Raw genomic sequence first — 15986 nt, forward strand, 5'->3', positions numbered from 1 at the left:
GCCATGTCTTGATTATAAATAAATAAATCCTTAGTTTCACCACATTTACTGACTCAACCAACATCCTATGTTTGGGACGGCATCTGTTTGTCCAAACAGAGGTGGACTAACGCTACTGACACAAATCATAATACATAATTAAACATTCATTGTGTGTCTTCACATTCATTCAAATCATCAAGTTCTTCTGGTAACCCACTTTCACATGGCCTGCTGGTTAATATGGTTGTTAATTGTAGAACATTTAGTTAATCAAACTTTTTCTACCATATGTCCTGTATCTAGGTCGGTGACCTATGGCCGGTCTCCCCCATCTGAAATTAAGCCATGTCCCACACTGAGCAGATAAGCCCCGAGCATCTGCGTCAAACACTGTTTCCAACCCAAATCCAGAGTGCCTGTTTTGCATTAGCAAAGCAGTGTGGAGAATGCTCAAGTGTTGTGTTGATTGTTTATTACCTTGCATTGCGTTTGTGGTAGCATTACATAGCATTACAGCTGGCAGGGTCGAAGTTGAACGGCATTTTTATGTAAGCTAGGCAAACACAGACTATTCTATACATTATTAACATCTATCAGTGGGGAAAGTGATCATTCATATTCGCTGTATTCCAGGCGAGATTTTATATAGTACTGTAAACACCCCTTCAGACGTCTGTTCTGTTGCCTTGATTCTCTACATCTTCAAAGACCAACAGTGACCTGCTCTCTCTCTGGTCCTTCTAGATCTTTTTGTTTACAATCATGGTATAAATCCAAAAACCACGAGTGTGTTAAAGGGGTCATATGACACGGCTAAACCAAATATTATTGTTTGTTTTAGATGTAATGCAATGTGTATACACATTTTAAGGTTCAAAAACGCTGTATTTTCCACATACCGTGCATGTTTGCATCTCCTCTTTGCCCCGCCTCTCTGAAATGCGTAGATTTTTAACAAAGCTCATCGCTCTGAAAAGCGAGGTGTGCTATGATTGGCCAGTTAACCAGTGCGTAGTGATTGGTCGAATACTGCAAGTGTGTGACGGAAATGTAACGCCTCTTACCATATTCGGAAGATCAGGTTCCAAAGCAATTGGACAGGTACACCCACCTTACTTCCGTATACATTTGGTCAAATCATACCACGAACTAACGTAGATTTGTGGGGGTGTGGTTACACAAGGCGTTTCAGGCAGGTCTGGGTGAGCATTCGCTTTTAGATAGAATGCATCTTTTGTTCCGACAATTTAATTTTTTTACAATTTTACGTGTCTAATACATGCATGGGCAACTTATAACACACCAAAGACACAGAAAAACACGTATTCACGCCATATGACCCCTTTAATATGTGAGCACCACCTATACATCTCAAATTCTATTGGCTTCTACCTTCAAAGTGAACAATGGTCATACATGGCCAAAAATGGACCTTTAAAAAAAGAAAATGTGTAGTGTAGAAAGTATGCTGCCTTCTTTATAACGGTAAGTTTGGTAACCCACCATTTTCGCTTCCAAACGCACTTCCAACATGTTCAATTGCTAAGGAACAGCTCCCCCACTGTGAATAACATTATCATATTTGTATTTTACAATGTCAATATTTAAATGTGTAGGCATTCAGCGAGAAAGTATATTTCATTCCCTGTTAAACTCTTTCTTAGCCAGTGTTGGGTAAGTTACTCTGAAAAAGTAATTAGTTACTAATTTCATATTCAATAGTGTAATTAGATTACTGTACTTCTCTCTCCAAAAAACATTTAATTACTTATTACTAATTACTTTCTAAATCCTATATCAACCTTGATTAGTTAAGTGATTCAAGGATAGACATGAAACGGCTCTTAATTTATTTAAATAAATAATATAAAACTACATAAAATTGTTAACTTACCTAAGTATTACAAACGTGAGAATTATACATTAAAGCATGGATTTTTAAGTTAGACTTTGAATTTTGATGTCAATTCCACTTTTACACACACATTTATTACACAGAGTATTTAGTTTAATTACATCATAAGTAACTGTAATTAAATTACAGAAAAAATAAGAGTAATCCCTTACTTTACTTTTTCAAGGGAAAATTAATTAAATTACAGTAACTAATTACTTAGTAACTAGTTACACCCAACATTGTTCTTAGCTTAAAACACAAATTTATTTATCAAAATATTATTGTGGTTTGCAACAGAAATTATTCACTTTTATAAATAATCAGACGGTGTACGTCCAGACATCCTCTCTCTATTGTCCACCAAGACTGGTGCGAATAAAAAAAGACATTTTAGATAAATGAAAGTAATGACATTATCTGGTGAGCATAATATAACTCCATTAAGTGTAATTTGAGCCTAGATATAAAATGATTCCTGGAAGTGACCTGACTTAAATTAAACTCTTCATACAGCAAAGTCTCTTTAAATCAGATATTTCCTGGATATCTTGGCAGCTGCTAGATTCCGTTTCAGGACTTTTGGAAATATTTTTTATGCCACAGGAAGTCTATGTGAGCTGTGACTTAAGACACTGATAACTGAAGGAAAGTTGAGTCTTAAGACTTCCCTGCCATTTATATTCAAAATCTAACCACACACCTTTCCCAACAATAAAATACTTACACATTCAACAAAACGTGTATCTAATCATCAGTAAAATGAGATACGTTGGGTGCATAATGCGTCTGAGTTTCAACTCATTACAAAGAGACTCAAAAGTGCAAAGCCGTGTCTCTCTTTCAGCGCTCGTCTACTCCACAACAACAGTGGGCAAGCCCTCCGGACACAGCCAGTCTACTGCAAACCTCAGACTGCCGAGTAACTCTCCAAGGCAGAGTCTAAAAAAAACTTGCTTGAAGATGAGTCCCAACTCTTACATGCCTTCCCCATGGCATTTGTCTTGTCCTTAAAAATTATCCACTTCCAAGACATAACTACACGGCATGCGATAGCGCTGCCAAAATCATAAAGGCCAAGGTGAGTTCAGCCGCTGTTACTGTACGCAGAGCCTCTGGAATTTCTCTCATCTGCATGACTCTCAAGAGGATGCATAAAGAACAGGGCGCTGGGGTAATGGGCTGACAGTCACTGTATTATTTGTACTGAGGTAGTCTTACGTCCTATGGGTTTGTCTCTCAGGAACCTGAACCAGCCAGGCAGGAAGTCAACTTTGATGTAAGCCATTTTCTCGTGTTAATAAAATATGGTAATAGCCCTTCATCAGTGCCTTTCCCCTTCACTTAGTACCTCAGCAATTCTCTAAAGATATCAAACAAATTGTTTCATTTCAGGTTTAGCTGTTTACCTAACAGCCTAATCCAATCAATTTGACATGTTTGCCTATGGGAACAAGAAATAAAAAAACTTGGTGCATGGTGAATGTTTTAAAGGGATAGAGGAATATAATGTGATGAAAGGAAAATGGATTATAAAGATGGTTAAATACTATTGGATCTTTTCCAATTAACTGCATTTGGTTATTAACATGCTCTGAGATGTCTCTTTGATGTTTCAGTGCATTGACTCAAGAAAAAACAAGACCATATTTCATATTTCGTATCAACCAAAAGTGCATTGTTTTTTATTAATTAATATTTTTCATGAATTTTATTATTCTGACCCTAACTTGTATTTTATTGGTGTTAACAGTGTAAAACAAGGGATGTCGATACAATAAACTGGCATTTTTTTCATTACAGAAATTCAAAGCAGGGAATGATCCAGTCAAAACATTCTTTGTTGCTGAGCGTTAACTGTACTGTCATCAGAACAAAAGTAAATGTAATCATAAAGGCCAGCATACTGTGAACCCAACATGCACAAAAGCTCAAGCCAGAAAGATTTTATTCTCCTAAAATTGGCCAATCATTTGAAGTCCATTGCTTTTACTGTAAAGAGAGGACAAGGCAGAGAATCTTTAATAGAAACCGCAATTTGCTGGATAAGTTTGTGTTTGCGCCGCACTCACTCCTTGTATTAATAAAGGTGTTTGGGGCATTCAGAGTCATCATGGATGTGTCCTCACTAAACCAAGGTGAGGAGAACCAATTTAAAGCCCATGCAAAATGTAGCAAGTGTGCAACTGTGTACTAAGAGAAAACAGATGTCTATTTAAAGATTTCAACCACAAATCATCCATAAGAAAAAAGAACTATACCCTAATGATTTTTCTCTTTTTTCTTGTCTAATCGTTTTATTTAAAGAGGGCACCATGCCAATGGCCAACAATTGGTGGCTCTAAGGGCTGCCACATCCCTCTTCCCTGCCAATATCTATTCTCACTTCCTGTGAGTCGAGTCAAGCCCAGCTGTCACAGACAAACGAGAACAAGACAGAGAAAAGCTTCAGATCAGCTCACCCATCACAATTCTAAAAGCTGCAATCCGTAACTTTAGTTAAAAACAAACAAATAAGTTACAAAGCAAGTCCAAAAAAACCCTGATCTTTCAGTCCTTACGTTTGCATTTATGATTTCTCAGAAAATGCCAGTCTGACTGACGTCTTTTGACTTCAACAAGTTAGCTAAAGTAACCTGCAAGTTTATGTTTCAAACAAAGATGGCAATACAAAGGCAAAATATACAGATTGCAGCTTTAGTTCCTATATGCTGTCTCCATGACCCACTATACTATAATCATCACTGTTGTAGACAAGCACTTAGAACTATAGACAGATTTACTGAATATAATTGAAACAATTTAGCTCCACTAAGATTACACCCTAAGATGTAAATAGGGTATAACCAAACAAAGTACCAATTTGGCATATTAAAACTAAATTCAACCCATCTTGTCACAGGTTGACATCAATATGCTTACACACAATCTCTTTGGCTTAAAATGGTTAACCTTGTCAGATTCGTAATACATTTATGATTTGAGTCTTTTGTTTTTAATTCAAGTGTTAGTTCAACATCATTTGAGTGTTTGTGAACTATTGCCAGACTTTCAAACCTGATTTAAACCATTTGTTATGAATCGTTTAGTTTGCAACCACCAAGTTGCAAAATAAAAGATATCATTCACTTCAAGAGATAATCTCTTTCATCTGTAAAGCAAAATTAATAATTTCATTAAATATATGGTAACCATGCCCTTACAGAAAAGACACACGAAATTCACATGTGCAAAAAACACATGTGATCACATGTGAAATGTGTGTTTTTGGAACATTTTGGTGTGAATTCCATGTGAATTCCCACGTGAAACCCATGGGATGACATGTAAAAACCCATGGGATAACTTATGCGACATGTCTCCACATGTGATCACATGTTCTTCACGTCACCACATGTTGCACATGTCATCCCATGGGTTTTTACATGTTATCCCATGGGTTTCACGTGGGAATTCACATGGAATTCACACCAAAATGTTCCAAAAACACACATTTCACATGTGATCACACGTGTTTTTTTGCACATGTTAAACACATGTTGTATACATGTGATCACATGCGAAAAACATGTAAAAAACATGTGAAATTCATGTGTCTTTTCTGTAAGGGTGGTACCGTAAACAATGATTTAGTCAAACTACATACGGAATGTCAAATAAAGGCACCACTTTACTTGGTTTAAAGGATCATGTGGACATCTCATGACATACAGTAGTATGCATCCTCTCAGCAGGTTATTGAAGGATGAATGACCACCTGACCAACCCTGTGTTAAGGGCACAAAAGTTAAAGATTTAATTGTGGATCGAATTAACTTTGAAATAAGGAAAGGATGCAACCACTTATCCGCAAGCACTCAGTGGCCTCCACTCTTTCATGATTCTCATCACAACAGGCTTTGGGATCCATGTACACAGGGCCGAATTAAGAACACATTGGGCCCTGGGGATATAGCAAACCCAAGGGCCACACCACAGTGTCTTCTACAGTGTTAATTACATTTTATTGCTATTGCTATTATTATATTTAATTTTCTAATTAATGTTTTCTAATTTTCTACTATTTGAATTTCATTTTATATTTATTTCTTATATTTACTTTTCTAATTATTTTATCTAATTTTCTATTATAGTAAGATAATTTTACATTTAATACTTATATTTAATTTCTATTTTATATAAGCACAAGTTCGCATAAACTTTCCAGGCTATTAAAAAAACATTAACATTAATGGTCTTTCACATACAGTCCGAAATTTTCGTATGCGTTTTTTCGTATTTGGCGCTCTTTGTATACAGTGTCTCTGAATTGTCCAAATGCCTCTCAAAATACTTGATCGAACAAAGTCTGAATTTTTTTATGACGGACGAAAATATCGGAGGCAGTGTGTAAATGGGATTGACACAAGTGAGATCGTATTTATTTTTTCTCAATATCTCAATGTGCAATGGCCTTAACTCAATATTTATTTATTATATTTACATTTCTAATTATTTTATCTAATTACATTAATAACCATTCAACAGTATAATTGAGAGCTATCATGTCTAACTGGTAGGAAATATACAGAAATTGAATGAAGTTCTCAAACACTTTACAGTCTTTAATGTTAAATTCTAAATTAAATACAGAAGAATTCTCATTAAACCTACAAAACACATTGAATTCCTCTTTTCTTTTGTTCTTTGATTAACATTAGTGACAGGAGTAACAGCAAGTCTAAGAATGCGGCCCCTTTAACTATCGCGTTGCGTTTTGCCACGTCACTATCTATTCTACACTTAACGCATCATAGCAACTGTTTCAAATCGCGCTTAAGTGGTTTAAAAGCCTTTACCTGAATAAGAGCGTGATTATATAATGTAACGCCAGACAAAGGATGACAAAACAAACAAATGCTGGGTTAATTGCGTTAAATATTTTTAATGAAAAAAATGAATCGCCTGCGTTAACGTTGACAGCCCTACTAATTTTCTATTATTGTAATTTAATTTTAGATTTAATACTTATTTAATTTCTATTTTATATAAGCACAAATCTGCATAGCCTACTAAAATTTCCAGGCTATTAAAAATTCATTAATATTAAATCCAGATATGGACTTGAAACAAACAGGCTTCCAAATCCAGCAAAAACATTTGCAATCACTTCCTTAATGAGTATTTTACAATAAATACTTTAAATAGGGTCTTACCGTTAAAAAGTGTTCTTTCGAACTTAAGCTGAGCAGAAAACCCTAATGATATCGTTCAAATTCCAGGAACAGCCGCGTTAAATGGCTCAGTCTTTCTTGTCCCACTGATGACCGCAAACAAGACTTAAAAGATAACTTTGAGAAGGAGCGCTCTCCTCTCCCTCGCATTTGTTACCGATCAGATGTGCTGTCTGATGTAAGAGCCGGCACCAATATTTCACCGTGCACCGGCATATTACTGTCGTTTTCATCTAAAGGGGCAAAGTAAGCATTCATAAAACCCTTGCTTTCTAACTGGTTGGTTATAAGAGCAATAATTTACTGCTAACTCACCTCCAACATGTACAGCAAATTGATATGCGACGGTGGGTGATGCTAAATGTGTATCGCCGCTGCACCTGGGAATTTCCTCGGGCATGGATGTTTTGTCCTAAAGGGAACTGAAGTAGTTAGTTAGTTTTAGAATTTTAGCTGTAAGATTAGCCTCGCGTTTTTCCCTTTCAACTTTATTTCTCTTTTTTGCACACCACGTTTTTGAACACCACCGAGCCAAGTGGAATACTTCATATTCTCGACATGCGAAAGCATAACGCAAAGAGGCGTTTCCTGACGTAATGGTGCAAACTCTGAAGTGATTTTGATTGGACGGTGAATTATATCAGTCAGAAACATTTTCCAATAGTTTCCTGTTATTTTATAATCAACCACCTGAATTGTCAATCAATGATGTAAGGAGTGGGACAGCTCCCATTTCCTCCAGCCAATCAAGGGCCCCCTCCTTCCACGGGCCCTGGGGCTTCAGCCCCACCTAGCTCTTATGTTAATCCGGCCCTGCATGTACACTGACCTCCGAGCACACATCGGACTGTTACTGTAATATGAATGATAATTCTTTGGCAGCGGGCTCAGAGAATCAATTTATTATGTGTTCAATGTGTGTTTGCTTCAAATATTTTCCTTCTGCTTCGAAAAGGAGAATATTACTACTGACAATGTGAGGATAAGTTCCAGTAACCGCTGTCCACATCTGTAGACATGAGGGCAGTACAGTGTTGCTTGAATGATCTTCAGGACAAAAGGAAATGTAATCTTGGATAGGCTCAAAGGAACATCAATCGCTAAGTGTTTATGCCAACACTGGGCTCATTCCTGCGGAAACTTCCAAACACAGAGACAAGGGCTGCATTCTAAATTTACAGTGTACCTACCTGACATACTGAAACACAATACGATGCAATCAAACAATGATGGCACTTTGAGTCACAAAGATTACTTTCATAAACACATTTTTCATATACTGTATATAACTGTATATCATCGCTGTCATTTGTATATAACTGTATATCATAGCTGTCATTTTGAAACCTTGTATGTCTAAATTTGCTGTTTTTCAGGAAATGGAAAAAAAGCTTAACTTTTTAAAATGATTACATACTGTGTTGTCTAAGTTGACAAGCACTTTTTAATACTTTTTATTGTTTAGATATTTGCAAACAGTCACAAACATAAAGGGTGACCAACAATAATGATATATGGCAATGAAATAAAAAAACACGAAATATGGTGGTACGAGGTTTCAGAAGCAGCCATATAATAAATCCATCATCCATGTGATTTAAATATGACATTTAAAAATGAACATAACTTACACAAAACCCCTTTATTTAGTCATAAATGGCTGTTTGGACCCTATGCCATTTGTAGTGTACTTCAGTGTAACCAACATACTTCCTATAATTTGGAATCTAACTTACCCTAATACCCTATGAGGTTCATGTCTGGAACGCACTGTCCATCCTCTCTTTCAAAAGAAACAAGTCACAAGAGACTTCCACAAGCACAAAGACCAGGATCAAGATTATTAGAGGTTCATTACTGAGAAGCTCAAATCTTAACTCTTGTCTCACGGGGCTGAAAATGAATGCAGTAGGAGATTAAAATCAATATACAGCACCGTAACCTTGAGAAATCAATGAAAAAAATCATTTTATACCTTAATAAGAGCACATGGGTAACTAAAAGGCCATTCTTATGCAATGCAATGTGGAACATTTTTAAATAATTATCTCTTTGTGGAAACACAACACCGTGTACGTCCAATAGAAAAATGTGCGACAGAATTGAGCAAATGAGCAAACTGGACAAAGCATAGGGTATGTCAGGGCCACGAGCATTTACGAGGTGTGAATCAATCCGAGCAAACTAGTCGGTAGCTGTGGCTGGGGAAACGCATGGGTCACTGAGTCTAGGAGGCAATGGCAAATTGGCATTCAATGGAGAGTGTGAGTGTTTGCATGGGAAAGATTCTGACACCAGCGAGAGATTGAGGCACATTCACACTGCCACTCTCTACGCCAGTTATTGTGGTTGTCAGCGTTGAAAGGGATTCTGTGGTGTAATTTTGGGTTGATCAGAATTTAAAGTGATAGTTCACCCAAAAATTAAAATTCTGTCAGTAGTTCACCCAAAAATGAAAATTCTGATTTACTCACCCTCTTGTCAATTTAAACCTGTATGCCTCTTTTCTTCTGCAGAACACAAAAGAAAATATTTTGAAGAGTACAGGTAACCAAACACTGGTGGTACCCATTCACTTCTATTGTATATTCTATTTCTATACTTTTTTTAAGGATTTTCCATTTCCATAATATCTCCAAGTGTTCCATAACCATCGGCCCCTGATAGTATCAGGTCAATTTTGCAATATATCCTTAATCATTGCTTTTCTCTTGTTTCAAACATGAATACAATACTCATTCAGCAATAATCTGATGTTACATTCTGCCCAGCACGCCAATCAAACGCTACAAAACACATCTTGCCTTTGTTTTTATGTCTCCCTCATGATGAGAGGCCCTTCATAGACGATTTAGCTGAAGAGACCCACATTCCATGCATTTGAGCCTCGCTGATGAGCCGAAAGAAGATGGGTGAAGAGCTTTAGATTGCTCCTACTCTCTGATATTGTCATTCAAAGCATTTGTTTCCTCAACCACTTAAACCATCCAGCGTGAGTGAACAGGAAGCACCACTATCCCTAATCAAATCTGTCGAGAACGGAGCAAATGACTGACTAAAGCAAACCTATGATGCAAAGACAGTTTTCAAGAGAAATGTCAAAAAATGTCAAATGTTCCACGAATGACCTCGTGAACAACAGAGCCAGAGAATGCTAGATGAATTGATTCCAAATTAACTCGGCGGTAGTTTCAAAACATCTATTCAAAAGTTGACAATAGCTTTGTCTGCAAACGAAACTGTCAATCGATTTGCAGCAGTCCTGCCAAATTCACAGCTCAGTCAGCGTACAGGCATGAAAATCTTTAAAATTTATGCTTACAGAAACAAAAGACAAAGCTGTCCAACTTGAGCAAATTTCCATGTCAAAGGACATGCGTGCTGTTAAATATTATCGCAACCTGCTCATTAAACCGAGTGACTTTCACAGGTGCACAGATATGAGCATCCAAATCCACACTGCAACATTATTTATTTATTACTCTCCAGTCTGCACAGTTTTTCATTTTTGATAAATGGTGCTGATGAAAACAAAGCACAACTGAACGGCTTCCACCTTCAAGTTTTACTTGGTCCTCTGGGCATGAAATGGTAAAAGTTCATTGTCTTTGCTTGGGTTTTCTTGGATGTCAGCAAACAGCTTGCCAGTTTAAAGGATAAATTTCCCCCACTCACAGTCATCAACTGTTCTTTACTACCCCTATTACATAGACAAATCTAAGAACACTGTATATACAGCACTGAAACACTATTGCCCCCATCGTTTTCCAACCAACCTCATATAAACAAGCACTTTTACAAGCACCACCACCACATTGCATTTTATAGCCATTCAATATGTGCTCTTCTATTCCCTCCCTGCTGACAGAAGCGCTTAAAGCTTTATACACATAACACCGGTCCGCTTAAGCCAGTAAGTGTATACGGTTTACAAAAAGTATTACGCTTTTCCATGTTGCGTATCTTACAAAATGTCAACAATCAGATAGATTATGTTCGTATTTTATTTGCGAGTGTCTGGCATGAGAAGCCCAGAGTTTGTCACCTTTCCAGGGTCTTCTCCATAGAGCTACATGTTCAGCATGTGCTGAGAAATCTGAGAACATGTGAAACATATTCATATTACTATAAACTGCACAGGCTTAACAAGAAACATATCAGACAAACTAAATATGAAGATTGAACATTTTGGTTTCTAAATGACTAAATCTTTAATATTCACAGCACAAAACAGATTGCAGCTTGGGTTTGTTTGAGTTAACTGTTTTCGAGGATGACCGAATGTCAAACTACCTGTTTGTTCTGGTGGGACAATAATATGACAAGATCTTAAGTGACCGATGGATTTGGGCGAAAGAGTTTTATTAGATGCACAGCCTTTTATGTCTGCAATAAAAGATATTAAAGGACCCATTTGCATGAAAGTCAAATTTTTTCTGTGTTTAAGTGCTATAATCAGGTCCCCGGTGCATCTAGCAACCCAGAAGACGTGAAAAACAAGATCCGAGTAACTTTGTTTTGGTAAGTCTTTCTCTGCAAGCATGTGAGAAATCGAGCTGTTCAGATTTCGCTCCTGTTGTGACATAGACGCAGGCTCTTGTTATAATATTACCGCCCCTTAATCTACACAATTCCACCCACGGCGCTGCCGCCATTGTTGTTTTCACAAGCGACAGCGGTGTACGTGACGCCATGGTTAAAGTTCGTGGACAACATGCATTGTAGTCGCTGCACAGAGTCCTAACCTCGGAAGGATTTACTTAATTTTTAGTGGAAATCCCTCAGAAACCATAAGTAAAACCTGCTTGTTTGCGCGAATCACATCAAGCCGGAGTGCTTTATCAACCTGGGACAGTACAAGCAGGATTAGTTTCAAAGTTGTTCCTCAAGAGTGATCGAGACCATCTGAACGAGACAAAACTGCCTATGTAAGTAATATTTATCAATAGTCTGAATTGACGTACATGTACCGTATATATAGGAGGATAACGTTAGCATATGATAGTGAAGGGACCTAAGTCAGTCACGGGCTAAATAGAACATTCAAAGCCAGTTTTAAACTTACTCTATATTTATATGTTATTTGGCAAATGGGCACTTGGAGTTTAGCTGTATGTATGTTAATACATTATGTGTGTTAATATGTTCAGCAGCGGCAAGCTGTTTGTTGTGTTGACACGGCGGACACTAGGGGGGTGGGTTGCGCTGTAACTCATTATCATTTAAAGAGACATGCACCAAAACGGGTTGCTGTGAGCTAAGCTGTTTTTGACGAGGCAAAACGGGTTTTGTTTGCACAGCCATTGAGTGTTTTTAAGCAAAATATGTTCCAGACATTTCATGAAGACCCTAATAAATCATACCAAGTTGTTGAAAGTGCTCATACAATGAGTCCTTTAAACTCATTTTCTCCTCTAAATTTCTTTTGCTAACATAACTATGCACTATTGGGTGGTTATTTGCATTTTATTATTTGATTTGAGCATTTTTATCCCAGCTGTCCATGGCCTATTCAGAACACCCCCCCTTTTTGTGACTGTGACACACCAACTGAGATGTACCGTACGGCTCTATTAAAGAGTTCCATTTAAGATATAGACTACACCCAATATACCCAAATTTACAAACATGTAAATACCGTACATTTGCTTTCATGTTTAATCATCAAAATCTGGTTTGTGTATCATTCACTTCTAACTGCATGCTCATTTTACATGCTCACTTGGAAATTAATATGTAATAAATGAAATTGGATGATTCACATTCATGTCTCCAATGCAGATTAATTTAGCCAAGCCACATGAGCTTAGTACAAGAACTAATTTCTCTTTCTTTGAATAATTGAACGAATCAACTTTTTTTTGTCAGAATTTACTGACAAAGAAACTCCTGAAGGTCACATTTATATGTCTTCTAAAAGAGGCAGGAAATCAAAGAGTGATTATTGGAGACTAAAGCTCGAATGGCCAACACCTGTCCTTGCAGCAGCCCGATCACTTGATCATGATGGATCTGTTAAGGAAGAACTCTCTTAAGAGGAGGAAATGGCCAAATCCACAGGGGGGTTGAATGGCTCAGTTGTGGACAGCAGGCACTGCCCTGAGTTGTGAGGGATGTAGAGGGGGATGCTGTGGGTCGCTCTTGGAGTGGTTTCGGAGTTAAAGGTCATCAGAGGTAACACCACCTCCAGATGAGCTATATTTCTGGAAGATTTTTCCAAAGTCTGAGGTTGCAGTTGTGTCAGGAGGGCACAAGAGCCCATCGGTGAAAGATGCGTTCATTTTCTAAAGTAGAAATGCTGTCTTTAACTATTAAGAGAAACAGACATGGAAGTTTACTTAGATCGATTGCCTTTTGGATCTTCTGGGTAACTGAATGCCTGCATGCCATCAGCACATCAAAAACGCCATACCTTCACGTATGTTAATGTAAAAAGATGTCTTAAACACATACAGTAATTGTCATATTTGGAATTCGCCAAGCCACAAAAAAGTGTAAAGAAATCCATTTTATAACTGTCATCACAAGCAATGATTACAAAGCTGTTTATCTGTGAAATTGTATTCCGTGGGCGCCAGAAGCACACTGAAATATTGGTGGAGAGAAAGTAGGAGGATGGCTGTGCCACTCAACATATAAAATCATATCTGATCCACTGCGGCCGTTTACAACACCACCATCTCTGTACAACTTTATGAGACCTGATGGTTTATGCAACAATAAATGACGTGCTCTCTCTCACTCACTCCTCATGCATAATGCAGCCACGCACAGGTGTCCCGCATTAAAATATGGGACAATCAGCCACCAATGCAATCGAATATTATGAATTACAGTATTGCCATGTTTGCGAGACGCAAATTTGACTTAAATGCCTTCATGGGGTCTCCGCGTTTATACTCCCAGAATGCAGTAATAATATAAGCAACTGGCCAAGAGTAAAACACCAAAGTACCAAACGCGCCAGATGTCGCCCTGAGGTTCGAAAGTGAACATGTCAATCATCAAAGAGAACGCGTAAACGAATGCAACAGAATGCAAAATCACTACACTGTGCCAATTAAAAAATGCTTTTCATTTATGCATTTTACTGCTTGTTAGCTGGTAGGTTTTTATTCGCAACAGTTAACCTCGTCCTGTCCGTATTTCTTTTAAGGTAACAGGCATTGAATCGCGTACACATCATGGATTTGTTTTTAACGGTCTCACACGGGTCGAATGAGGAAAAGCAATGCGAATTACAAGTAATCCATTCCAGCTAAATCAACAGCACTTTGTAATTCATAAATATTAAAGAGGAGTCTAAATAAATCCCATAGAGAGAGGATGCCTGGTCCAAGCTGACTCGCATCCGACAACATAAATATTAACCAAGCTTGCTCTTGGCTTCTCACAATTAGAATACAAGTAAAAAGCAAGACACATTAGTTATTATATGATATGGGTGTGCAATAATTAATATGGTCAGGGTTAAAGTCAACACTATAAACTATAATGCGTTCAGCCTCATTTATTCTTGCGCGTCACAATGTTCAAATGTCCTGAGTTTTACAACGTGCCGCTATGAAAAATGACATTCACACAGTCTCCGTGCCCTTTCTCGGCGAACACTACCCAGTGCTGCTAAGCGAAGTGCCATGGCTGAAGCGTTGGGAACGATCAAAACTAAGCTCCTCGCATAAAACGCATCATTCCGGGTATTTTTTACTTTTGCGCATACTATGTTAGGAAAATAACACGGGGAGATAAATACTCACCAACAGCTACTTGCAGTAGATCAGCGCACAGGAAAAAACACAAAGACAAGACGGTCATCTTTCCCATATTTTGTAATAAATCCCAAACTCCATTTGCGTCTACATGCTCTCCGGGACCTCGCCGCGTAATTCCCACCATTCCAACGGGATGCGTTCCCACAAACCGGTCATGATGCTGTCCGAGAGTCAGAGGGAAAATGAAGTTTAAAACAAATGCGCACTTAGAGGGTGTAAGGATGCGAGGTGAAGATTGCGCAAAGATTACGAAAAGCGTTGCATTGTGAACTCCTCTCGTTGGCTACAACCAGCGTTTTACAATACAGTGGCAGACGAGGATTAAAAAATAGATATGGATTTGGATGAAAATCTATGCTCTCGCTCTCTCTCTCTCTCTCTCTCTCTCTCTCTCTCTCTCTCTCGCCCTCCCTCCCAACAGAAACAGACACGAACAGAGTCACTCGTGATCACTCGCTTTTTATTTCACACAATTTTCCTTAATCCCCTGGCTCCAAACCCTTCCCCTCTAATTCTGTCCACTAAACCGATTTATTCCTGCAGGATTTATCACCCACTCTGAAACGGTTTTTAAAGATCATTATAGGCATACGTGGAGAGATGCTCTAGCCTGCGTTGACTGCACAGGAACTGAAAAGATCAAGTGCTTGAAATGTTTCGAAGACCATCTGAACGAACAGCGTCACCTAGGGTATCTGCAGGTTAACCCCACTCAGCTTCAATGGGGGACTGAAGTTTTTAATGTAGGCCTACTTATCAGTAAGGAAGTGATGCGTCATTAGAGACCCCGTGACAACGTAGGCGAATAATTCTGTATGTAATTTTGTATTATTCTTCCAGTCCATTTCGTGACTGTGATTGGTACATCTAACACAAAATATACATGTCATAGCAAAACGACGATCATTCCTAGTTAACATATGAATTTATCTCAGAATCAGCTTCATAGTTCACCTTCGAAATGAAAATTCTGTCACCATTTACTCACCCTCTTGTCATTTCAAACCTGTATGACGTTCTTTCTTCTTCAGAACACAACAGAAGATATTCTCAAAAATGTTGGTAACAGAACCGCACAGCCCCCATTCACTTCTATTGTAACCAGTGCAAGTGAATCGGGGTGTT

At 38.0% G+C, this 15986-nt stretch overlaps 1 protein-coding gene across 4 annotated transcripts in view; it reads right to left on the reverse strand.

Annotated features, from left to right (window-relative positions):
- Positions 1 to 15352, reverse strand: part of igsf21a (immunoglobin superfamily, member 21a) — a 175287-nt gene extending 159935 nt beyond the window's left edge. The window contains exon 1 of one of the 4 annotated variants that reach the window (XM_057361631.1): positions 14847 to 15352. In XM_057361631.1, the coding sequence (XP_057217614.1) occupies positions 14847 to 14985 (139 nt within the window). In that variant the 5' untranslated portion in view covers positions 14986 to 15352. The remainder of the gene's footprint in view (positions 1 to 14846) is intronic. The other 3 variants (XM_057361632.1, XM_057361633.1, XM_057361634.1) reach the window with 3 other exon arrangements.
- Between the last annotated feature and the right edge of the window lie 634 nt (positions 15353 to 15986).

This window comes from Triplophysa rosa, linkage group LG20 (assembly GCF_024868665.1).
Source record: "Triplophysa rosa linkage group LG20, Trosa_1v2, whole genome shotgun sequence".
NCBI classification, from domain to species: domain Eukaryota; kingdom Metazoa; phylum Chordata; class Actinopteri; order Cypriniformes; family Nemacheilidae; genus Triplophysa; species Triplophysa rosa.